This window comes from Acanthochromis polyacanthus, chromosome 15 (assembly GCF_021347895.1).
Source record: "Acanthochromis polyacanthus isolate Apoly-LR-REF ecotype Palm Island chromosome 15, KAUST_Apoly_ChrSc, whole genome shotgun sequence".
NCBI classification, from domain to species: domain Eukaryota; kingdom Metazoa; phylum Chordata; class Actinopteri; family Pomacentridae; genus Acanthochromis; species Acanthochromis polyacanthus.
Window position 1 is genome coordinate 16,071,087 of NC_067127.1, and position 26,635 is coordinate 16,097,721.

Consider the following 26,635-nt stretch of genomic DNA (forward strand, 5'->3'; position numbering starts at 1 on the left):
TATTCTGCACGCGGGCTGTTGAGATTTAACTGCATGTCAAAGAAGTAATTGCTGCATGATCTATTATTTACAGGAAGGCTATCATTTACTGTGGAGATGAAAGTGGTGTCAAACCGAGGAAATTTTTGGAAAAACAGTTCACTGCAGAACACCAAGTCTTTGTCGATTTTTGCTTGATCTGTTCAGTTGTGAGTTGTGTAAATAATCACGCATCAGGAAATTAGCACAGGTACAAAGGGAAGGCTCAGGACTTTTAGGAACATTTCATTTGGATAATTAATCAACCTCTAGAAGCCATGCATAGTGATTGTGTTTAAAAAGAATTTAAATTAAAACTACAATACAAACACATTTGACAAAACTTTTAATTAAGTAAACAGAACTCTTTACATTATATTCTCAGCAACTGTTTATTATTCTCTGATAATTACCAGCATTTTTAATTAATGGTAGCTGGTATTAATTCATGTGAAGCAAAAAAAATGCTTCCATAATAAGTTCTTAATGTCTAAATATAGACAAAAATTTGAATAAATGTGATCTAAAATTTCAAACCCGTCGTCAAATGTGACTCCAGAGGAGCCTAACGTCTAACCAGAACTGACAATGTGTCAATGCATAAAAAATAAAATACTTTTTTACATCATGTGTGAGTTTGAGAGCAGTCCAGCAATGCTTGTACAATAATGTTACATATAATAAATGCCATAAGGAATAATATTTCAAGAGTTCATACAGTTTATCTTTCTTTCTTTCTTTCAAGTTTATTTGAAAAAGGACAGCGTGCAGTTACATTAAAAAGATGGCTGCACCAGATTTAGCATCATGCTAATTTCCATCTGTAGTCCTTGTCTTTTAAAGAAGGACAAATTCTGTTGAATCATAAAGTGGTAGAAAATATATAAAAAGCAGCTGCCAAACATTTGGCCCCTCTTCTGCTGTGAGATATGGGTGTTACCCTGGAGTTGTGTGTTTATGAGTGCGGTGGGGTGGACGCTTAGTTTTGACACTGTGAAGTTAAGGTGTCAGGGGTCATATCAGCTGTCCAGCTCAAAGTCTGTCTCATCGCAGAGGTCAGGCCGAGAGCAATATTTCCGCCGTGAGAACTTCAGACAGAGAGCGTCTCCCACCTCGTTCATGTGGTGCAGCACCTGAGGAGAGCGGGAAGTCTCAGAACATGTATGTATGTTTCGGTCAGGTGAAGAAAAATAGAGAGGAATTTCATGTGGGCCAGTTCCTCTGTGTGTCTACCTGGTTCAGCATGTCTCTGGTGTGAGCTGCAGACAGACAAAAGCGAGCTCTGGCCTCAGTAATCGGTGTGGCTGGAAAGCCGACCACCACCACACCGATTTTTCTCTCCAGCATTTCCCGAGCAAAAGCCCTGATCAGCAGCAAAAAAAGAAACAGTGATCAGTTTTAACAAACTGTAGAGCACACAAACTTCATTCCACCTGACCCTGACAGATGAAGTTACATTTAAAATATGCAAATTCACTGCTGACAACCATTTTACTTTCTAAAAATAATGCAATTATACAATCCAAACTAGACACATGTAATCCTCGTGTCGTCCTGCGGGTCAAAATTGACCCGTTTTGAAGTTTGAAGATGTGGGAAAAAGAATATATTTTCGCAGTGAAACTTCTGATGTCCATATTTTCAACATTTTTGGAAATCTCTGAACAGTTTATGGTGGAAAAAAGAAATGCTAAAAATATTTCTCAAGAACATTCACAAAAAAAATCAACCATAATCCAGCAAATTTCGCTGGACTATGGATTCTTTAAAAAATATTACAAGTTTTACTGATATATATGTAATAGCTTTAGATATTTTTTGGAAGATTTTTTACTCATTTTTTGAAAATATTTACAAGAATTTTCTTGCCACATTTGTTGTTTTTTTTTAAATGAAACTTTTAAGGGAAACTTTTGAGGAATTATTGGAATTTTCTTCCTGAAGGTTTTGCAAATTTTCGGGATTTTTTTTTGCTGGATTTTTAATTTTTTTTTTTTTTTCAGATAAGAAAACAATATTTTTTGGTGCCTGTAAATGAGGACAACAGGAGGGTTAAAAATCTGTCTGCACTTTTTTTCAAATTCAAGTGACTCATACAATCATCTGCATTATACTAATTGTAAGGCCAGAATTAAAATCTCTAACATCAAATCCTCAAAACCAACGCTATACATGTTACTCTACGATTTTTTCTCCTCCTTTTTAACGTGAACCTTTAAGACAACGTGCTGCGCGTGCATTTTCATGTTGCAATGTGTCCTGTATAAGCATCTGTATCGAGTCTAACTGATGACAGGGCTTAATATAGAAATGGGCATCAAGAGTTACCTACAAAATACAAAACTATGCAACACATTTTTGAGGTATAAAGTCTCCAAAATGAGCAAAAAAGCCACATTAGAATGAGGAGTATTTGCAAGTCACACGGAATGTTGCTCCATCTAAATCCTTAATTATGCAGTGGGAATGTGTGGTCGGAAAGACTTGATAATTTCTGCAAAGCACCGTAAATTAAAAAGAGCACATAGCTAACACTTTTGATGGCCTAGAAGCAACATATCTTCATTTCATGACTTTAGATTAATGACGTCAAACAGGAAACGGCTCAATTTGTGGCAAAGTAGACAGTTTGAAGAGGTCCAACATTAAAATGTGTTTTTAAAATGGCCTAAGGAATTTGACAAAACAAACATCTACAGTGTTGTGTATTATTAGTTGAATACTGAGCGACAGCAAAAACAATGCATTCACATAATTGTTAAGAAATATTCAGTGTAGTGATGAGACAAATTTGTTTTTCCAAATAATATTTGGTTCAAGTGAAATTACAACTTTTATGATCATCAATGATAAGAGAGAGTTAGGGTTAGATGTAAAATCAGCTACATTATAGTGCTTTGTGACAATTACTGGACTGATCTGGCTTTTCATGGATATTAATGATGGCTGGCATTGAAAGACACTTTATACCCATTTGATTATATACCTGAGTGACTCAAACAATCCAGGGTTATACCTAATCAATACCTGATGTTACCCCTTAAGTGGTTACAGGCTGCATGACTCCACATTACTGATTCATGGAAACTTTGGAAAAAGTAACGTGGCTGCCATCCAAATCACTTATAGATGATAAGAGATGATACAAGGTGAGCTGACCAGAAATTGTTTGTGACAACAAAGGAAGGTCCTATTTACAGTTTCAAAATTGGCCGAAGCACAATGAATACAGAGATCATTTCACTCTACTCTAAAAGAGACAAGTGTGTTTGCTGCGAGTTGAAGTGTACTTACACCACTTTGCCTGGCATATAGAGCAGGACTGGAACCACAGGTGAGTCATCATTGCCGTAGATGATGAAGCCCATCTCCTTCAGCCTGGCCCTGAAGTATCTGGTGTTCTCTGCCAGTTGGCGGATCCGTCTAATGCCTTCAATTAAAACAAGGACACCACCAGATGTACATGAGCAAAACACCAACTCGCTGCTTTTCCCCCCACATTTCCGCTGTCCCTTGCAGGGAGGGACATCACCTGTCAGCAGTAGCTAATGTAGTGTGAGTTCTTAGCAGCGCCATCTCTTTGTGAGTCCTGCACCTCCATCTGGGCCGTTCTAGCCTCCACTATGAAGTTGCTCGTGATTACATCTCAGCTGCAGCAGCAGATGGTTCAGTTTTGTCCGCCTGACGGTATGGTATACACACTCTCATGTTGCCAGAATGGGGGCTCACAAATTGGATATGATGGATTTCGCACAAAATTAGTGACTGTGGACTACCACTGGACCCTGGCCATAACCGAAACTGAATACAAATAAAGCTTAAGTATCACATGTATTTCAGATAAATATATTAGAAAACAAATCAAAGGCAGCAGAGGAGGCCTGCTCTGCTGACCCCCACCCCCTGTGTTCTCAAACAATGCGAATCGCTGGGGAGCCTGCTTGCTCCACGGCTGCAGCAGAGCCTGGCATGGCCCAGCCTTGGAACACAGCTCTGTTTCCCTCTGATTACCTGGGAACAGATTGGCAGTTCTTTCAAAGGGATGTAAGAGAGCACTTTAAATCCCCTTATCTCAGCAGAGAGAGAGAGAGAGAGGGGGGAAAACATAACATTCGGACATCTGCCAAAAAGCACAGACCCCATTTTGTAAATTGTTCCTCTCTGCTAAGATAGAGGGCATGGAGGTCAAAAACCTGCCGCCAGACACAGAAATCATTTGAGTGGGCGAGAACGTGTAGATGCTGCTGTCTGTCAGAGTTGTGTGAAATTCAACATCAAACAGAAAGATGAAGAAGACACAGGGAGACTGAGAGAAAGAACTAGGCAGACATGCAAAGAGCATGCTATGTTTCTTGTCGCAGTGATATTTTATCGTGTTCTCATGGACACTGGAGCTGATGTTTAAAAAGACTGCATTGTTTGTTGTGTTCCTCCCCCCACTATAAGACAGGTCAAGACTGATTTTTCCACAACAGCTCTTGCGCTGGGCTACGTCAGATGCAAAGCATGTCTGGTTCAGAGCCAGATGAAAAACTTACTCATCTCTGCATGAAACTGCAATATACCTCAACCATAACACACCAGGCCTTGGTCCTTGTAGTGATTAACCCATTACAGCGCTCCATGCAGACACGTTTATGTCTGTACGCCACACAGTTTACATAGCTTATTCTGCATCCTTTAAGTCTTGTAAATGTGGCAGTGTGCGACTCTAATCTGTAATCTCTCATTTATTTCCCATTAATTCCACCAGTACTGCTTGTATTTCCAGAAGTACAACCACACTGACTCGAGAAGAATTGCTGTGGCGCTTTTGCGACTTGTCTAGTAACCACTGCTTCCCTGCCCTGGTGTCTGATGCCATTAAAGCAGCAACTTTTCAGAGGAACAGCGTTGCTCGCAACACACACATGAAAATGATTTCCTCCACGTTAGAGTCACGTGTGCTCAGGGACTGCACGTCTCCCCTCTCCTTACCACTGCAGACCCCTGTAATTGCTTCCACATTTTCTGACCAAGCAGCTGTTTGTATTTCCCTGCAGGTCTTATTCCTAATGCTAACATTGGTAGTGTCCTCTGGATTTGGTTTGCAGTTGTTTCCATAAAAATTATATAAAGGTGTAAAATTTTTATAAGCCAGACATAATATTTGTCTGCGTAAAGAGCGTTTGACGAGTACATAGATAAAAAAGACTGAGAGTCAGGGTGACATTCACTGGAAGGAACTACAATGGGCTCAGATGCTTACCCTCTGTGCTCCCGTCTTTTCCCATAATGCACTTCATGGCACGTATGATCTGCTCGGTGACAGGAGGGGACATGGCTGAGGAGTATACTGCACTGTGAGAGTGACAACGCAGGTAGTCCACCAGGTCCTGTAATATCAGACACAGCGTCACACAGACAGTCAGCAGAGATACAGTCTGCCTACAATCTATTTTTACTAAAACGCTGCAGATTGCATACGAGTTTACAGAAATAAATGATTACAGATCTCCTGTTTAACACGAGCGTGACCCTGCAGTTTTATTGCAGCACCACTAGAGAGAGCTCATGTATAGCCAACACCTGAGAAGCAATTAATACACCTCAAATCAATTCTTCATCCCGGCTGACTGTAAAATAGCTCTGGATCATTTCCTGCCCTCCAATCCCCACTGAAGGAACCAGTCCACTAATTTGAGAAAGAACCGGCATCAGAATGAGCCAGAATGAAGACTGCCGTCATGCTTACTATTCTGAAACATCAGCATTAGATGACTTCTGCTGGTGGTTGACAAGAGAAGAACAGGATTTCAGGAAACTGATCTGGTCGTGGGTCCCCTTAGCACATGTGTGTAAGAGGTCTGAGGTTGGGAGCGGGCCTGGAGCCGTGATGGGGCTGCTACTCGGTGGCTGTGTGGTGGCGAGCGGGTGCAGGGTGATGACACATAGCCGGAGATGCTGTCTGGACACCATTTGCACTCCACCACCATCTGTCCCCACTGGGCGGCGGCTGCGGCTTCCTCGAACACATGAGGGGAAGGGATTTTAGGGGAAATGCTCAAACGTAGGATAAGAACCCTGAAACAACCTGACATCTGTTTCCATTTAAGGCGGGAGATTTTCACAGCTTTATGGCCCCGCAGGATTTTGGTGCGACCAAGATAAACCAGTTAAGAGAACATGTCCGAAATCCATCTCATGCCTCTGGCACAGAGTGACAGCTCAGAGTGTTTCCTCAGCCACACGGCGGCTACAATACTGATGTGGCGATACATGTCCACAAAGCCACAGAGTAGGAGTAGTGCCAGACCAGCATGCACACTTGCACATACTTTAAGGTATGTGACTGCAGTGCAATTTAAGTTTTGAGTAAAGGGTTAATGAATGAAGCCTTCTACTGGCATGGTTGAAGTGAATTAGAAGGAGCTTGGAGTGTATTTATTGGGGTATTTATTTTTGGTACTCTCATAAAATAGCTATAACATGACTGTTTTCCAGAACACATCTGCAGAGTCTTTTGTTGGTCAACCTGAATCCACTTAATGCAGGATTTGGGGGATTTCACCACAACAACAAATACGTCAAATCTAAAGGTTCTCTCTCTTTTCTTGCCTTTTTCTATCAGGAGTTTACTACAGCCAGCTGTCAAACCAAGCACAGCGTTCATACTTCAAACATTATCATGCTTGTTAAAAGTCATCCTGTTAAATCTGGAGCGCAGTTCCGATGCCTGCCACAAGAAGGGACTGGCACGCTGCCAGCTTTACCTTCTTATTATGGCAGAGTAGGGCTGAGCCAACATAAGGCAAAGGAAGGAAGGGTCCCTCTGAATATCTAATTCAAACAACATGGCCGTTTCCTCTGTTGCTTTCTAATCAACTGCCACAAAACCGGTGTGGTTATGTACTAAAGTGTACTTTTTAATGGAGTAAAAAGGAATTACAAAGGCCCAGAGTTACAGCCCGAGGAACATTTGTTGGACATATGAGCGTTATGAGAGAGGTGGGATGTGATGGAGTGTGTATGACTGACTCCCATTCATCCATAAATACAGACCTGGTCAGAGAAGATTACAAATATTTTGCAATATTTGAAAGTACTCTGCATGATGTGTTTTTACCCCGCTGTGGAGCCAAATGGGTTAATTTTGCTATGCAGACAATGCTTGCCAGGTTATTAAAACCATGTCAGGAAAGCATCAAAAAGTCAGCTCAGTTGTTTGATTTTCTGTACTGGTAACTTACCCAAGGCTATTGGAATTGTTTCAGTGTGATTAATCCCACTTCATGAAATTTATCTTGAGCCAATGCGAGTCCATAGGATCATTTTTTTTTATGGCAACCAGACTAGTTTCTGCTTGACTGGAGAATCAAGAAGTCCACAGCAGTGTTAACAGTTCACTATTTTACAGGAATGAACTGGAGATACGAAGTTAAAATAAAAACAGTGAAGACACGTTATTACTTTTTAAGCAGGGCAGGGTTGTTTCGGGGTTATTTCTTTTTAAAAAAAAGCTCACAAAAAGATGACACTGTTTTTAATGCGTCAGTCTCTCTTCATTGTTGCATTGAGTAGGACACTCCATTTATCTATTAGGGCTGTAGATTCCAGGTTGACTGGTTGGGCCATGTGCCTTATCAGTCCCAATTTCTATTGGTGAGACAATCACTGGTGGTACGTACTGAGAAACGTACTACAGCAATATTCCCCAGATTTTATCCAATATTTTAGAGCCCTGCACAGAAATGGACGGCAAGGATGCAGGCCAAGAAAAATTCCAATTCTACAGAAAAAACAACTTCAAGCCAGACTGAAGTAAGCTAAGGACAATCTGGAGAAAGGTTATGAATACTGGAAGCATGCCCTTTGGTCAGATGAGACCAAACTAGAGCTCTATGGCCACAGAGACATTGCTTATGTTTGGAGAAAGAAAGGAGAGGAACACCGTCTGTCCCCACAGTTAAATGATGGGAGAATTATGCTGTGGGAATGTGCTTCAGTGTGTCTATAACTGGGAATCTTGTCAAGGTTGAAGGAATAATGAAGAAAGAAGGATATATGAAGATTTTGAAAGAAAACCTCAAGCAGTCAGCTGCAAAACTGGGTCTGGATCATCACTTTGTGTTGCTCCTGGTGGAGAATTACCTCCGAAAGAATAAAGTGAACGTTACAGACTGATCTGCACAATTGAGATGATCTTTGGTAGACTCCAGCCTCAGTATCCACTGTTACAGTGAAGCTACTTGGTCAGAATGGCCAAGAGTCTGGGGTGTACTTTATATTCAGTCACCTTGTTGAATCGTGCGATTAAAAAAAACCTTGCCTTGCTTTTCTCTCTTTCTTCAGTCTATACGGCCAACAATCAGCAACACCACCGAAGTGAATGTGGGTAAGTATTCTTAACTTTATAATAGGAAAATAGGGGATTTTAGATATTTGGATATACTGATAAAGACAAACCTGTAATATAAATATATAAATATTGTTACTAGTGATAAAAAAAAAAAAAGCAAAGCAAGCTGCAACCATAAGTCCAAAAATCCACAGGAACCTTTTTCCCTGCGATATAGCCTCCAGCAGCCCCAAAGCTCTTTGTGAAGGTCCCCATCATCACATCCACATCAGCTGGGTTCACATTAAACAGCTCAGTCACGCCCCGCCCTGATCGTCCCACGGCCCCGATGCTGTGGGCTTCATCCAGGTACAGATACGCTTTGTACTTCTTCTTCAGAGCGATGATATCAGGGAGTCGCACCACCGAGCCCTCCATGCTAACGACAGAATCACACAAACAAAGAATACAGTTACAATAGGATCAACGTGGACACACATTTCACCAATGATAAACCAAACTCTCAGAGTGATTAACAGGAAAAGAATCTGACCCTGAACTAACTTTATCCACTGCAGAGCATCTCTCCATCTGTAAATGCATATTACATAATTTGACATGCTACAGTCTTCCAGGAATCTTTCTGCTGGCCTCTTTCACTTTACTCCCACCTCTCTCCCATCCCTTCCTCCCCTCTGATGCAAACCTTTTAAGGCTACAAATAGACAGCATGAGCGATTATATGGCTGGGGAATGGAGCAATCCCAGACCTGCTATGCTTACTATGGCTGAGAACCTCTGCAGCCCAAATGACATAAGACAGGGTTTCACCAGGACCGATGTGGACATCAAAGGCAGGCCCAAGATATAGCTAAAGCATGCTTACTCTTTATCCAAGCCGTTTGATGTTACTGGGAGGTGATAGATGGAGCATTAGCTCTTTCACTGCTGTACTGAAAGGCGGCATTTCGCTCTCAAGTCTGAGGTTGACATTAGACATTATTCCCTATTAAAGACAGTCTGATGAATTGCAATTAAGCTGTCTCTAAGAGTACCAGAATTGTTGTGGAAGTAATCACTATGTTTATGTCAAGTGATGGTCATGTTTATGGTTTTCCTATTTCTTGATGGAAAAAAGTCCTAAAACTATTGAATAAAATTCATAGTGTCATATTCAGAAGGATTTAAATGTAAGTGGAATTGAGGGCAAAAAGGGGGAAGAAAGGAGAAAAGAAAATGGCCGTGATAAACAGTTGGAGCTGGGGGTGCAGCCAAGTCAATCTCTGTGGCTCCATTTGGCCTTGATTTGGAGCTAATGAGCAGATGGAGAGGGTCACTACGACTCAGGATAGCTCACTGCCGGGAGACACACACAATACCTTTCTCCTCTCTCCAGTAATCAAACGGTACCCAACCATTGGCATGGGCACACACACACACGCACACGCACACATGCACACACACACACACAATCTATTATTCAGAGGCAGAAAGGGACGCAATTGAAAAAGAGAACATTACAGGCACTGCTGAGCACAGATTCACCTCAGGTTACAAATAAAGATTCCTAACCAAGTTTCGCTGTGTAAAATTCAGCTAAAGACCACCTGGTAATCCATACTTACACAGACTGATACTAGAGCTTGACTGACCCAAGATACACACGTGGACAAAATTGTTGGTACCCCTCAGTTAAAGAAGGAAAAACCCACAATTCTCACTGAAATCACTTGAAACTCACAAAAGTAACAATAAATAAAAAAATTTTGAAAATTAAATAATCAAAATCAGCCATCACTTTTGAATTGTTAACATAATTATTTAAAAAAACAAACTAATGAAATAGGGCTGGACAAAAATGATGGTACCCATAACTTAATATTTTGTTGCACAACCTTTTGAGGCAATCACTGCAATTAAACGATTTCTGTATTTGTCAATGAGCGTTCTGCAGCTGTCAACAGGTATTTTGGCCCACTCCTCATGAGCAAACAGCTCCAGTTGTCTCAGGTTTGATGGGTGTCTTCTCCAAATGGCATGTTTCAGCTCCTTCCACATATGTTCAATGGGATTCAGATCTGGGCTCATAGAAGGCCACTTTAGAATAGTCCAACGCTTTTCTCTCAGCCATTCTTGGGTGTTTTTGGCTGTGTGTTTTGGATCGTTGTCCTGTTGGAAGACCCATGACCTGCGACTGAGACCAAGCTTTCTGACACTAGGCAGCACATTTCTCTCCAGAATGCCTTGATAGTCTTCAGATTTCATCGTACCTTGCACACTTTCAAGACACCCTGTGCCAGATGCAGCAAAGCAGCCCCAAAACATTACTGAGCCTCCTCCATGTAGGGACAGTGTTCTTTTCTTCGTATGCTTGGTTTTTGAGTCTATGAACATAGAGTTGATGTGCCTTACCAAAAAGCTCCAGTTTGGTCTCATCTGTCCAAAGGACATTCTCCCAGAAGCTTTGTGGCTTGTCAACATGCATTTTTGCAAATTCCAGTCTCGCTTTTTTATGAGTTTTTTTCAGCAGTGGTGTCCTCCTTGGTCGTCTCCCATGAAGTCCACTTTGGCTCAAACAACGACGAATGGTGCGATCTGACACTGATGTACCTTGGCCTTGGAGTTCACCTTTAATTTCTTTGGAGGTTGCTCTGGGCTCTTTGGATACAATTCGAACGATCCGTCTCTTCAATTTGTCATCAATTTTCCTCTTGCGGCCACGTCCAGGGAGGTTGGCTACTGTCCCGTGGGTCTTAAACTTCTGAATAATATGAGCCACTGTTGTCACAGGAACTTCAAGCTGTTTAGAGATGGTCTTATAGCCTTTACCTTTAAGATGTTTGTCTATAATTTTTTTTCAGATGTCCTGGGACAATTCTCTCCTTCGCTCTCTGTTGTCCATGTTCAGTGTGGTACACACCTTTTCACCAAACAGCAGGGTGACTACTTGTCTCCCTTTAAATAGGCAGACTGACTGATTATGAGTTTGGAAACACCTGTGATGTCAATTAAATGACACACCTGAGTTAATCATGTCACTCTGGTCAAATAGTTTTCAATCTTTTATAGAGGTACCATCATTTTTGTCCAGGCCTGTTTCATTAGTTTGTTTTTTTAAATAATTATGTTAATCAACAATTCAAAAGTGATGGCTGATTTTGATTATTTAATTTTCAATAAATTTTTATTTATTGTTACTTTTGTGAGTTTCAAGTGATTTCAGTGAGAATTGTGGGTTTTTCCTTCTTTAACTGAGGGGTACCAACAATTTTGTCCACGTGTGTATGTGCCTGTGAGAGTGACTATACTAATGTGTGGGCCGTATAACAACAGCTGACCTGTAGATGCCTTCCACCATGATTAAGATCTTTTCCAGGGCCTGTGGGTCCGAGGCTGCCCGGAGCAAACTGCCTCTTTTAGCATCTTCTCTAGACTGTGCATATCTGACACAAATAGACACGTACACAAACACATACACACAGAGGAGAATGAGAGGGGTGGGGTGGGGGGGAGTGGAACAGTTTATATGTAGAAAAAATACTGCACAATAGACTGCAACAACAATCAAATCATAGCTTGCAGGGAACACCAACTCAAACAAACAGTACGCAAAGTAATGATTTCCAAAGGGCAAAGCAGTCTACAAAGTACACAAAGCACTGCTTTATTTGCCAGAAACACCTTCTACAAACAACATACAGGAAATACGATTGCAATGTCTGCATCACAGAGGATTACTAATTGAGCACAAAAATGGGTTTGACCAAAGACCTGTTCGGTGCAAACTGCATGGTTGAATTCTGGAATAATTTTTACAGTGACATGTAGAGTTTCTAAGAGGTAACGGTAAGATTATTTATGATCCTCTGTGGCACACCAGCAGATGGCAGTATTGAATAGCTACAGCTAATAAGGAGTATTATTGGAAGTATGACTGCAATCCAACCATTTCTTGCTGAGCAGCAAGGAAGCCTGTCATAGCTAATAATCTATCATAGATGATTGATATCACTGCCTCAGCACAAAAACAGGTTTACTTAAGAGGCAGCAGATGTTGTGCTGCTAAAATTCCTTCCTGAAGCTTACTAGAACAGAATACATTTAATGTTACTAAGGAAGACTGAGGACAGCAGAGAGTGGAAGAGAAATCCACTGAGGCTTGCTGTGCGCATATTCAAGAATGAGAAAAAGATTATTTCACAGTTAAGCACTGATTGAAGATAGGCACGGCCTGACATTGGCTGTATGCCCACCATATGAGGATGGTTATCTCTGCTCCTACATGATACACGTGCACACAGTTGTGAATGTCCATAAAATATCACTGTACTATCTTATCTTTGCTCTGACCTTCAGGGTGCAGAAACGCTACTAGCTTAAAAACAACAAATTAATAAATAGATTTATTTTTTTGAAAGAAAAAGAATGAACACCTTAATGTTGATAATCCTTTTTGACCATCTGTAATATTTATGACATCCAAGTGACACTATGCTAGACTACACAAACCAGTCCAGCTACTCTCTGGTCTGAAATGCCATCTCTGTTAAAGATAAACCTCATAAGACATTCCACATGTCCCAAACAAGTGATGACCTTAGACTGCACTTGAACTAACAGCTACTACAAAAAAGATCACGTCGTCTTTCTTTTTTTTTCATTATTTGTTATTATGTCTGAGTTAACTGGTATAACCCTCTTAGTAAATATTCTGCTAATAAAAGAGTGTCTGCTGCAGGAGCTTTAGAGGCAGGGAGGGGTCAGCAGCTCAGGTGCCTGAGGGCTCTTTGCCTTTCGACAGGCCTCTGGGATCTGCTTGGAGGACCCATAACTGACTCTGCTTGTACCTGTCAGGACACATTTGCCGCCACAGAACTGGCTGGTTTGTGCTGTCTCCCGAAAGAAGAGAGATGTTTCTAACGCAAGCACAATTGAGCTGTATCAGCCATACTTAATCGTTTCCCCTTATATCGATTTACAGTATGTAATTTGACAATATAATACAGGACAGAGAGTTATAGTAAGATGACCCTTTCATATAAATAATATTCTGTTTTGTATTTCTGCTGTAAATGTATAACACACAGTCATGACTGTAAACTGAACCCATTTCTTTAAAGCTTTTACACTTGCTGCTCTAAACACAGAATGTTAAGTAGGTCTTTCCCAAGGCAAATCCTGTACTGCACAAAAAGTAAAGTGCTTCCTGCAGCAGCAACAGTTTAGTATGAAGACAAGTAAACTAGATAGTGTAAGCAGTACTGGCTGCAAACAGAAACAGAATCTTCACCAACAGACAATCTCCCCACAAAAACAAAAAAGACACAATGCTTGCTGCTCTGGACGGTACAGCAAACAGACAATGACTCTTAAAAACCAAAGATGTTGGTAAACTCAAACAATATAGACCTCATTGGCTATAACTTAGACACACGTTATGCCATTTTTGACGCAAGGGGTTTATCAATCAAAGCAATAACAAAAGATGATGACTTTGTGAAGTTATTAACAGGATATTTAGTCATGTTTATTCATGTTTTGTCATCATATTTCAGTGAAATAGCTGCAAATAATAGCAGGTCATGTAACTGCTGTGTTGTGAATTCAGCAGTGGGGTACAGTGATGTTATCCATGGTCAAATTAATCATACTAAAATAATAGTGTCTACTTTTTCTTACTTCCACACTCTCTGATATACTCTCTGGTGTTCATCGTATTTCCCCATGTGATACAACACCAAAGACAGGCAATCAAAATAAATTTCATTACATTGAATAAAATTTTGGTTTGAACATTGTTGAAAAACACAAGTCAGTGGTCTAGTTGTTTTAAAGAATTTGAAAGCAAAGATGTTGCAGATAATACCTTTAAAAATTAATTGTGTTCATGTCAGGTTAAAACACTGATTTTCAGATAAGAAAGTTGATGGACTTACTGTTGTGTTTGAAAACTCGAATAGTTGCTCCTGACAGTCTGGCCCCCAAAATCAGAGATGTGTGATTGAGCTCATCGCTTAGTATTAAACAACCCTGGAAATCAGTAAAGAGAGAAGGCTTCATTTAAAATTCACCAAGAAAGCTTTTTGGTTCCACCATAATAACTGAATTCTCTGCTTCTGCAATCGTGAAATCCAAAATTCCTTAGGAACTCTTCTAAATTCCTGTGTAAATATATTACCCTGACTACTTAATAGTAAGCTCTGTTACTGACAAGATTTCAACATTTGCATAGACAGGGAATAATGGCATTCTGGGTATAGTTGTCTATGCAGAGTTAGAGAGCCAATTAGACTGTCTCTTGGGTACAGAAGAAATTAATTAGCTTGTAAATGGTAAACATAATCATCAGTTTAGGGATGGAAATCATGGCATTGTGTGCTACCCATCTATATGATTGCATCAGTTTTTCAAGAGATTGCTTGTTTTTATGTTTGCAGAATATGTTTAGTTGTTTAGCATAGTGTCCTTGTGGAATGTGCAGTATATAAAACAGGATTCACCTGGCTAATTACACACCAGCTCAGTCCGACTGCCCTGCCCCCATCCATGCTTCAATTATTATCACCTATGTCTAGGTTTTGTTTGTATGAAAATTTAGATGCTCTGTACATGTTTTTTACTTCTTTGATGTCTGATGAAGTTTTGACCCACAGACATATTACAATTTGCAGAAAAGAAAGCACAGTACTTCATATTCCACAGAAATCAGCATGCAAATTAATTCAGCTGTTCCACGAAATTCTCTCCAGTACATTAGCATATATAATGCTGAAGCTCTAAGCATCTGACTGCATTAGTCTGAATGGAGTCTTGTACTGGGTATGTTGACACCGTCTCAGTGACAGATACGCTCGGTTTGGCCTGGGGTCCAGCTGGCCTGGTCCCTGGTCTACCAGCAGCTGTCACTCTAATGTTGTTGTGCCTGCACAGCAAGGCCTGTCCTGGCACAGCCTGTCCCTGGAGGACAGAGTTGGCAGTCAGGGTTGACCCCCCAGCCTCTGCCGGGTTACTGAGGGGGCTGCAGCCTAAGGGGCTACTACACCTCTTGAGCTGCATAAACGACCCTGTTCTCATCACTTCAACAGTCAACCTCCTCTTCCTCCTGTCCAGTCAAATCACAGATATCTGTGCTGTGTGTTGCCCCTGGTAACCCACGGCCCGCTGCATGAGCCAGGCTGGTGTGCCGAGGGGCCTGAGTATGGGTAATCACACCCTTGAGTAGTGCTCTTAACAAAACCTGCCCTTCCTCGTCTATGTGTCTGAATGAAGCCATGTATGCCCAAAGCCTCATCCTTCTGGCTACTGTAACGTTTAATTATGATTTTAATTAAGAGGGGTGGGTCGGGAGTTGTACGCAGTTGACTTTAGATGACTGTTATTCATTAATTTAGGCCATATGCAAGAAAGGAAAAAAAAAGTCAAACTAATTAGATTAATATCTGCTGCACTGTGATATTACACCATATACAGTAGGGTTTCCAATATACTGTGTGGAATTTAGTGAGTAAAATCACATACCTTGCCAACAAGTGCTGGAATGTTCATTGAGTTGGTGGCGAAACCCATCCCGTAAGTCATAGAGGCCTCTACTCCAAGGAAATTGGCCACAAGTTCTTCTAGCTCCTCGTGGATGCTCAGGTTACCTACAAGACAGAAATCAACAAAAGAATAACTCACGCTGACAAGATCACTGTACCTGTTGGTATATCTGGTAGGCCTTTAGTCCCGAGGTTTTGCTGGTCTTTGCCATCCAATCACAAATTTTGACAGAGATAAATGTGTCCTGATAAAACCAAGAGACCCAAAGGCAAAGGCCTGGATCAGCATCCGTGCCTCTCGCTTTCTGGGGATTTGAGGAGCTTTATAAAGATTCAAGATGTGGCAAATTGTATTTTAGTTCAGCTACCCTCCTTATCCCTGGTAATATCAAGGCAGGCCTTGCAAAGTCTGAAATGTTTCTGCAGTACATTTTGCAACTGAAACAGTTGGTTATAACCCAAAGTGACAGGTGGGAACCAGAATTCATTCAGAAAATTGATCAGATTGTAAACTAGCACCTAACATGGTGTTTTTTCTATTTTGTGCAATAAAAGTCCCTTTTCAGGGATACCTTTCATGTATCTGCCCTTGTGGTTCGCTGATAAACAGAAGAATTACTGTTGTAATTGGGAGCTACAGGGAGAGCGGTAGGCAGTAAAAGGTTTATATCCACTGTATTTTATTCTGCTGGCTCTCAGCAAAGTTATATATGATACGTATGGTAGAAATATACCATAACCTGTAACACATTTCAACACTCTCTATGCTTACTATAAGGCTATGAAACTGGTGTCTACACGACTGAGTTAAAAGTTACTCTATAAATGATTTCAGTGCATGCTTTAATCATACAGTATATCACTTCATGCATTTTTATAAAAACGGAGCATTCATTGCATATACATGGGCTACTAATCACTGTAGTCATAATCAATAACAATCGGTAACCACAGAGGGCAGGTATTAAAAGTTCAAACAGACTGTATGTTTCAGGAAGGACTGGAAAATGGGTATTGAATGATGTGTATAAAACTATAATGCAGTGAAGCAGCTCTGTCTTTATGGTAATTCACGTTCGGTGCTTTCCATCAGGCCTTGCGCCAAGTCAAATCGATTCATACATTTCCTCGACCACTCAGGCTCACAGCCCCGGCTGGCATGTGCAGCTTTTCTTTTCTTTTTTTTTTTTTTAAATCAGACTGTATTGGCATTTTCTCTTTTTATTGGACATTTTACTTAGCCATGACTTTAAAGGCATGCCCTGCCTCCTTATTGAAATGTTCACCTCAGAAGGCTGCTTTAGGTCTGAATATACTTCAGAAAAAACAGAGTGAATAGACCTTGCTCATTTAGCTTACTTGACTTAGCAGAAATACAGGAGCACCCACGTCTTGTTAAGCTTGGTCACCTGTCCTATGAGTTACCAAGGTCACCCTGCTGTAACCACAATCATCAAAGTCTGCTGATGGGAAAGCTGAACAGCAATTGCCAAGTGTTATTGCAGAGAGACAATAACATCTGACTGTAAACCTCCAAGCTAAATCTGTCTCTTTTACAGAAAACATGTGACTGAGACTTAGTTTCAAAGCCTTTACAGCCAGTAGAGGAAAGAGCCAGTATAAAAGAGTTAATCATTTGTATCACTAACCTCAACTGGAGTCACAATAGACAAGTGCAGCAACTGACTAAGTCTCAACATGTAAAGATGCAAAACAGCCATATTGTATTTGTGTATTAATATTTTTACAACAATGCGCTTCTTGTAATTTGTCATTCTTTTGAATGCTTGACATCATTATCTAATTTACTGTATGTTAATGATTGCAGGAGAAATGGGAACATTGAGCTGTTCATTAATACAAATCCATGAATGTTTGACATGCCTGTTTATTCAGAGGGCGTGTTTCCACTGCACTTTGTATCTTTTGCACGCCTATTTGACAAAAAAAAAAAAAAACAAGCATCTCAAATTGCCCTGCATGTATACTTAAACTTCTCTACACTTTTAGTGTAGATACAATGTATCCAATTTATACTGTATGTAGTTGTGGGGAAATGATTTGTAATTTTTTTTATTCATACCTTTTGGGCTGAACTCAACCGAACTTGGCATTACATACAAACAATATGTTGAATTGCATTTTCTAAAAGAATGGAAAGGGAGATATGTTTGTTTGTTTGTTTTTAAAAATGGGACAGTTCATATTAATGTACATATGTAATAAAACATTTTTAAAAAAAGAACCAGTCTTTAAAAGATATTTGATTCAATCTAACAGTATGCCGTTTTTGTGATTTTTATTAAAATAAACTGAGTGCTGGTAAACTCAATAAAAATGGATCCAGGAAAATTTGATTTGGAAGATTTTCTGTAGATCGCCAATACAAAAACCCTGTGGTGATGATACCATCACTACTACTACAGAGACATTAGGATCTTTAATAATTTATGCTTAATAAGGTCTCATGGGAGAAATGCTTGTTATTCAGTAACTCGTTCAGTGAGCCAGCTGAAACACACATTAGAAACCCAGGGTAAAACAGTCCCATTTCGAAAGAGAAATAAACATATAAATAAATAAAATAAATGAATAATGGATGGTGTGGAGGTTTGTGTGTGTATGTGGGTGGGGTATGGTGCGCAAGTCATACTTGCACTCTGACAAAAATACCAATAACTAGCAATCACATGCTCTTTAATTCCTGCGGTTTTCTCTGTTCTTGTCCAACTGCTGATATCACGGGTCTCTACACAGTGACTCAACTTGCTCTGAGTTTGTATGTCAGCTCATCTTCTGCTAGCCTGCTCTCAGAAGATATACAGCACCCTGGTGTCAGCAGCGCCACAAACTGAACATCACCAGCAGAGAGAAAACTAGTTTTCTCGGGTAAATTTAACTAAGTGTGGCCTGTTCAACAAGCTCCATAATGCTCCATAATGTTGACATATTTTGACGAGTAATCATTAGATTTCCCTGCTGCAATGCTGCTTTGCCAGAACACAAGATCCCGGCCCACATAGCCACTTAAACACCATCAGAAGCTGAACTGAAGTTCAAAGGATGAAACACCATTCAAAATTCATCAGAAGCCACAGATTTCACTTTCAGATCCTTGCTGTTCTAACGCTTCCATCACATACATGTAAATTTCGTTTGCATCCTGCTGTACAGTCGTGCTCGAGCGCCACTCTTTGTGTTTGGTTTCTGTCTGTTTTTGGATTTTTCCCTGTCTCCTTTTGAAATTTTTGTCTGTCCTTTATATGTTTTAGACTTTGTCTTGTTCCAGGTTTTTGCATTTTGCATGCTCACTCTAGGATAAGTTTGCCATGCTGATTTCTCACCTCTGCATGGATATTGACTGTGTCAGTAAAGACTCTGATTTTGAAATTTAATCAATTTTTCTGACTGAGCCGACTTCCTGGTTTGAAGACTGTGAAACATGTTTTATTCCTGGGTTTTTTTATTTACATTCCACTATCATAGAGCATCTCCTGCCCCTCAGTGTGAACCAATATGTTGTGATGTCAACTTATGCCCAGATGGTACATAATTTAACAAAACTTGAATAATTCATGTAACATTGCAGTCACAGAGATAATTAAATAAGTGGGCAGTAAAATTTACAAGAAATATAATAAAAAAACGCTAAAATAATACCAAAATAAATATAATAGATCATGACATTTGTGATTAAGGAGATGGAATTCTTTTTTCCAATTTGGTACTCAGCCTATTCAGTGTCATCAGGGTCTGACAGAGATCTTTGTAATAAAGGCACATATGAGACATTTTGAGCATTTTACACTAACAGCTCAATAATTTGACTTATAAAGCTGACATTGTTTGCTAAAGATAAAATGAATGCCCTTGTTGAAACTTGCTCAAAAAAGTGACGCACAGCTTCTTTGATCTGTAAAAGTGAACACTGACCACAAAACTCACCAATTTCCTGCCTTGTGCTGCAAACGCTAGCACCGTACTGATTCACTTTATCAGCCACAGTTTTCAGGAAGTCAGCGTTGTTTTCCGCAAAGCCGAGGTAGTTGTAAGAGCCCATGTTAATGACATTGTGTAATGTCCTGCCAGTAAACCTGTAAACACATTTCCGATAGAAATCAATTAGCTTCATTTTTGTCTGCACATACACACAAATTTTCACACACACAAAGTAATCGACATTTGATTAAATATTCTGTTTGTTAATCAAAAACATGGTACTTCATCCATACTGTTCTGTTTGTGAGGAGAGTAACTATAACGTGTATTTAGGGTAAGCAGCAGTGATGGCATACAGAAGCAGCTTGTGTTATGTCAGTTTCATCTTTTTTAAGTACTTCATCAAATATCTACATGCCACGTTTAGCCATAATCAAGAGATTATACTGCAATGCAATAAATGAAGTACACATGGAACAGTGAGTAAACTGGGAAACCATGGAAAGTCTGAATCAAATAACATCTGGCAAGAAAGCAAGTTCAGGTTAATGTCACACAACTTCACATGGTCAGTCAAAAGTGCACATCCACATTGTACATCATCAAAGTCTAAAGGAAAAGTATTTGAAGAGAGTTTCTCCATTTCATCAACTGACCTAATTCTTCTCTTAACTCGTGCAAACCAGGAAACCCCTACATACCGCATCTACATACCGCATCTACATGTCTCTTTGCCCATTTTCCACACTTCACCAGAAAAGACAAGCTCACTGTCCCATTTCTACGTTTCAAGTCACATTAACCCTCTTTAAACTTGTAATCCACGCTTACCTCTTTACTGATTCTTAATATCACATTCCTTCCCTGTGGCTCTGTTCGTATTCTTTTTCATAATATATTCCCTGGCTGTGCTGTGCAGCACAGAGGAATATTAACTGCAGCCCAGAAACCCAGGAATGACATATCTTTGCTGGTGACAAATACCCATGTTTGGGTACGCCAAATAAATCTTGGTTGTCTAGCGTGTAGCCCCAGAAGAGAGATGATTGTGTTCTGAAACACTTGCTGGCCTGTTCTAAGCTGGAAAAGCATTTGTACATTCGTAAATTGAGTGGGATACACTGACAAGCCAGAACATTATGCCCGACATGCTGTTGGCCGTATTCTGCCAAAAAGCTCCGACCCACTGAGGAATGGATTCTACAAGATCTCTGGAGGTTCCCTGTGATATTTGGTGCCAGGACTCAGCACATCCTTGAAGTCCTTCTGTGAGTTTGAGCTACCACGGGTCAGATTTGTTCCAGCAAATACCTCCAATACCCAGTGGTAGGTATCCCACATGGTGTAATGGTGGAGATACTCTGACCCAGTTGTCTGACAATAACAATGAGGTCCTTGTCAAACTCACTCAGATCTTTACACCTTTCCATTCCTCCCACATCCAACACTATAATGAAAGCCCACTGTTCACTTACCATCTAATTTAACAGACCTTGATATGTGCCGTTGCTATGAGTCAGTGTTATTCATTTATGTAAAGCACCATAATGTTTTGGCTCATTAGTGTGTCTTCTTATAATCTGCTTCAGTATTTCTACAATGGATAATTACTTTACAGTACCTAAACGTCCAGTTGTAGTCATCAGACACTCTCTCCATCAGGTCAAAGACAGGTCCTGGCAGACTGCATACAGGCCGGTTCCAGTTGTCTCGTACCCTCATGTACAGGTTACGAGTGTAAAAGTTCTCAAAATCTTGATAAAGTGGGACAAAATCCTGAGGATGAGGACAATTTTCACTTTAAGTCAGTATATTCTGTAAAGTAAGAGGTGTTTTTTTTCATTCAATGATTCAGTATTAACCAAAAAAATAGATCTTTTAGTGATGATTCAAGCCACATTTTCAGTTGTTACATTGATAAGAGAATTGGATCTAGTCTTTAAATGTCTGTGATGTTTTCATACTGTTTCAAGACAATCCTAACACTGACACACTTACAAAGGTGCAGTTATACGGGAGTGCATGGCCACCGTTTTTCTCCAAGAAAGGAAATATTCATATCTCACATAATACAAGTGAAATTTCTTAACATCTTTTAAGCGTTTTAAGACCCAATCATCACATAAGTCCTGCATCAGAGCCAGAAAAAACAATCAATTGTTCACAGCTTTATTGACATTTAGAGCGTACTGATTGATTCATTCTCAACTCATGTACTGAGTCGCATGCAAGAAAATGTTCCACTTTGCAAGTTGCTGGTTGCTGTTGCTACCCTTTCGCACAGGGAATTAAACAATTTTCTCGCACTACCTGATGTTAAATAATAAACATAAAAGGCAGAACAACATCCTTTCATTCTGTTTTCGCTCTTCTAACAGTCTCTGTACTGGTTATGCATTTGAAAAGAAACATTACAAAACCACCCTGTTGAACTTGAATAGCTTGTGCTGCAGCTCAATGCCTGTAGGACATAAAAGCTTGCTTAGCTACGGTTTTATAGTCTCACCTACAAGATTAGCTTGATCTCTGTCTGCACTGCAACTTTTATTTATTTTTTGTATATAGCTTCATTTACAAGTAAGTAAATGGAATCATATAAAACACAAGCTACTTCTGTTCTTTCACTTACATTGCTATACGCCATACTAGTTACAACCTACTATATTCATGGTATCATTTAATAGATGTTTGAATAATAACCTCAAACTAATGCTGCGATTCATGAACTCGACCCAACATCTGATCATGTGATAAATTATATTTAAGTAATGTGCGTTAACGTGCCAATATAGGAACAGTGTTTTCATAACTTTAAAAACAAGCCACAGCTTAAGCAAACATATACAAATGTGGTATAGGTGCTCTCTGGCATTTAAGCAAATACCACTACAACTCTATCCACCGATGATGCTTACCGGAGTTATTTTCAGTTTTGCCTCATTGACCCTTCTCTGGACGTCTGATATAGTGAAGCTCTCCTTTCCTTTATTTCATACTGCAAATGACTGTTGTCAAACACAGGCACAAACTGCCAGGTTATTTCCTCTAGACACAGTTTCACTCTCTCTGTCTACAGACATACTGCCTCACAAAAATAACAACAAAAACATGGTCACACATCAGTATTTTTCAAACCTATACCCTTTTCAATGGGACCTGGACAAAAATTAATCTGACAACTCCAAGCACATGCAATTTTTGGATTTATATCAAGTCTATAGTAACACAAAGGCTCTAATGTGGCATTGCTCAGGAAAATCTGAAGCACAACAAAGAAAAAGCTTGCATCCTCTGAGATTTAATTAGATCTTCAACAGATATTCTCTGTAGCGTCCTGGCTCACCCATAGCAACATTTTAGTGCAGAGGAGCACAAGCGAAGAAAGCAGAGGGAGAGCTTAAGGAAAAACTGAAATAATTAGAGGAAAACAAATTGCACTGACACCGAGTGCATGTCTGGGTGCATGTGCATGTCTACAGGATGTGTGTAATCCTTCAATTTGCCCGTGTTTGCATGTTTTACCTACCTTCTGCTCCTCTCTTTCCTGGGCAAGGTGGCACTTCTCTAAGCCCACAGCTCTGAGGAAGTCTCTGAAGTAGCCAAACAACGTGACAATGCCAAAGCCCAGGTATGTCATAACAGCCACATACATGGGCGCCTGTTCAAAGGACTCCTGCATGTGCTTCCTGGAGGCGACACCAGTCCCTGGGCCATTTTTCTGTACAGTTGGAGGCACACATAAGCTGTCTTCAATGCAGACCAGACAACAGAACACAATGCTGTATGAATAAAAGTGGCTCGGTTTCAAATGAAGGTTTGTAGTTCACACTCCAATTAGCCTGAATAAAAAGGAGTCAGACAGTGGCTTACTAATCACCAACACATATTATTCAACACTGTAGCAAGAAGAGGACTATCCACAGCAATGCTACATTAAATAAGGGTCATTTTCTGCATGAACATACTAATTTTGTACATATAAACCAGCAGAATTTATATTTATTTTCCGGTAAAGAGGCAGTTCGGGCTGACAAGCCAAGGCCCATTATCTTTAGACTTTGGCTATCTCTCCAAAACTAACTATCAGTTCTATGACCATGTATGTCACTGACATAATGGCAATGCATAAACCAATGAAAATATCTTCCATTACTCTGAAACATAAAAAAACAACAACTAACAAACAAAGAGGAAAAACGTGACATTTTGGTACTTCCTCTGACAGTGCTAAGAAGATATCACTTACGGTCGCCATGTTGTTTGCTTTAGCTATTGCACCTTAAATATCCAGAAAAAATGTTTTTACAAAGTACGCATATTATTACTTTTTATATTTTTTTCAGAAAAGTTTTTGAGGACTGTAAAATGACTGAAAAAAAATCTTCAAGCAGTGGTAAGTGATGTTGAGAAAAGCTGCAACCCTGTCCTCCAATTGAAGTGAATTGTTAATATTCTATGTCTGGGATGAAAATATTTGCTAAATTGAACTGAATTGTAAAGGCATGTACTGAAAAACGGTGAAGAGCTAAAGTGAAACAGAAGTAGTGTTAGCTAGTTTATATTGTAGCTAGCTACTAATAGGAGAGTCCTACACTGCACATAGAAGACCCTAAGAAAAAGCAGAACTGCACCTTTTTGACTGTAGTATTTAGCCTGAAGGGAAAGAAAACCTGCTTTGGCAAAAGAAAAGCATTTCAGGGCGGGGTCAGCATTGCTGTTGTAATCCTGTCCCTTGACAAAAAAGAGCAACATCATTTTGTTTCCTGTTAATAACAACAAATTTGTGTTGAGGATAGGAAGTCACGAAACAATTGATTTATGTACAACTGCTATTAGAGATTTAAAGCACAGTGTCAGTGTCAGTTATTGCATCTCTGGGTGTAGGCCAGGGTCTTGTAGTGATGTTTTTTTTCTAGTTTAGTATAAATGCAGTAGGTGAATCCGGGTCTTCTGAGGTGAAGAGCCTCAAGGAAGACAACATGTCCACTCCCTGAAGCAGTCAAATAAGTACCTGGCCACACCTTGAATCTGACGCACGGAACAATTTGAAGCACAAATTTCATTTACTTTTACATAAATCTCAACCCTGCAGCCGCTGTCAGGCATACCTCTCTCTTGCTGTGATAGCCATTCCTGTCGATATCTTCCCGTTTCAGTCCGTTCTGGGTGAGCAGTGGCTTCAGGTTGCCGTCAGCAGCACTTCTTGCCATATTCCTTCCAGCACCGCGGCGGCTGTCTCTCTTCTGTTTGACTGTCAGGTAGAACCGGTGTGCCTCACTCAACTTCCAAAGGTGACTTCCTCCTTCTGCTGTGTCGGTTCAGCCTCCTTTCAAATGTTATTTGAACTTCGCGTGTATCCAACGCCTCTGCAACAAAACAAGAAGTAGCACTTCTGTTAGCTCACTGTTTCGATATCCTGTAAATGTGCCAGCTTCTGCTTTATTCCAAAATGACACTTTCGAGCGTTGAGTCCCACTTCACATTTCACAATAAGCCTCTAGTTGTTCTTAGTTTGAGTGTTAGAATATTTTTTCTTTAAAAGTAAGGAATTAGTATCTTAATGTGACACCTTTGCCAAACAAAATTTTATAAGAAAACCTTTTTCTAGTACTGGAAAGCAAAGTACGTTTACTCAGATCAGTTTACACACAAAACATATGATGACTTAATGGATTATGATGCATTGTTGCACAACCACAGAGCAATATAACATGTAGCTTAAATTAGCTCAATCTATTTACAAGTGAATGCATCACTGTTACCATACAAATACAGATAGCTTTTTCACAACAGGTGCGTTCAGTTTAATATCAGTGCTTTGAATATTCCCATTTAATGCCACTTGTTACATTGCATTATGCATTTTATGTTCCATAAAATGCATAATGATTTTATGGTTTATGGTGCATTGTTTTACAACTACATAACAAGATAACACGTAGCTCAAATTAGCTCAGTAGCATTCAGTTGCTTTTCATAAGGTGCTTTTTGCTAATTAAACTTGCACTTTGCAACCTTTGGAAACAGTACCTTTATAGTTATGTGTAGTATCTTTACAGTGAAATGCTTGAACTAAATAATCATCAAAAAAATCGCCTTCACATTTGTGTATCTATTGTTTTTTTTCCAGGCAATTCAATAACACGTGGTGTCATATCGTAGAAGAGCTATAACTTTTATCTTATCGGGTGTGGTCAGAACAATTGTGTAGTAGCGCACACAAACAAAATGTATCACTTGCATTTGGCCTATAATACTATTAGTCCTCACAGTCACATTGCACACCTTACAGGCTGTTTAAGCATGTGCACTCACACTGAGATTACTCAGTTTAGACCACAATTCATTCTGACTTTATACATCAAATCTGACATGAAACTGCTGAAGACTGAGCTACAGTATATAATTATGTACAGTAAAAAGTTAAACTTCTCTTAATGCATTCACAGGTCAGACAGCAGCTACATGTGGAGCTGAATGGGTGCCTCAGTCTGACTCAAGGACTCATCAAGAAGACAGATGCTTACTAACACAGGGATTTGAACTCATCCTTGCTTTGCTGGACTGCTGTGCTGCCCTAAATGTGCAGTAAGTAAAAAGAAAATGTTATTTTCCATATGCAACTGAGTAGACTGTGTTTCAGGTCACAGGTTTAAGCAGTAGTTTCTAACAGTCCTGCTCACCCTAATAATACGCATTATACCCCCCGCAGCTACTCTCGCAGGGATGTTCCGGTTTGAGAGCAGGAAAGTGTGCTATAATTTGTAGCTACTGCAGTTAGTCTCTCTAGTTGATAATTTACGGAAGTGTCATAAATCCAACA

The 26,635-nt window shown here is 39.9% G+C and overlaps 1 protein-coding gene across 1 annotated transcript; it reads right to left on the minus strand.

Moving 5' to 3' along the window:
• Positions 1-347: 347 nt before the first annotated feature.
• Positions 348-25,193, minus strand: sptlc3 (serine palmitoyltransferase, long chain base subunit 3). Its single transcript, XM_022191298.2, is given in 13 exon segments — positions 348-1,151; positions 1,252-1,381; positions 3,313-3,448; positions 5,267-5,393; positions 8,555-8,774; positions 11,674-11,707; positions 11,710-11,778; positions 14,272-14,365; positions 15,854-15,978; positions 19,819-19,967; positions 21,434-21,588; positions 23,339-23,530; positions 24,921-25,193. Coding segments are annotated over 13 exon segments (1,647 nt in total). The 5' UTR covers positions 25,023-25,193; the 3' UTR covers positions 348-1,037.
• Between the last annotated feature and the right edge of the window lie 1,442 nt (positions 25,194-26,635).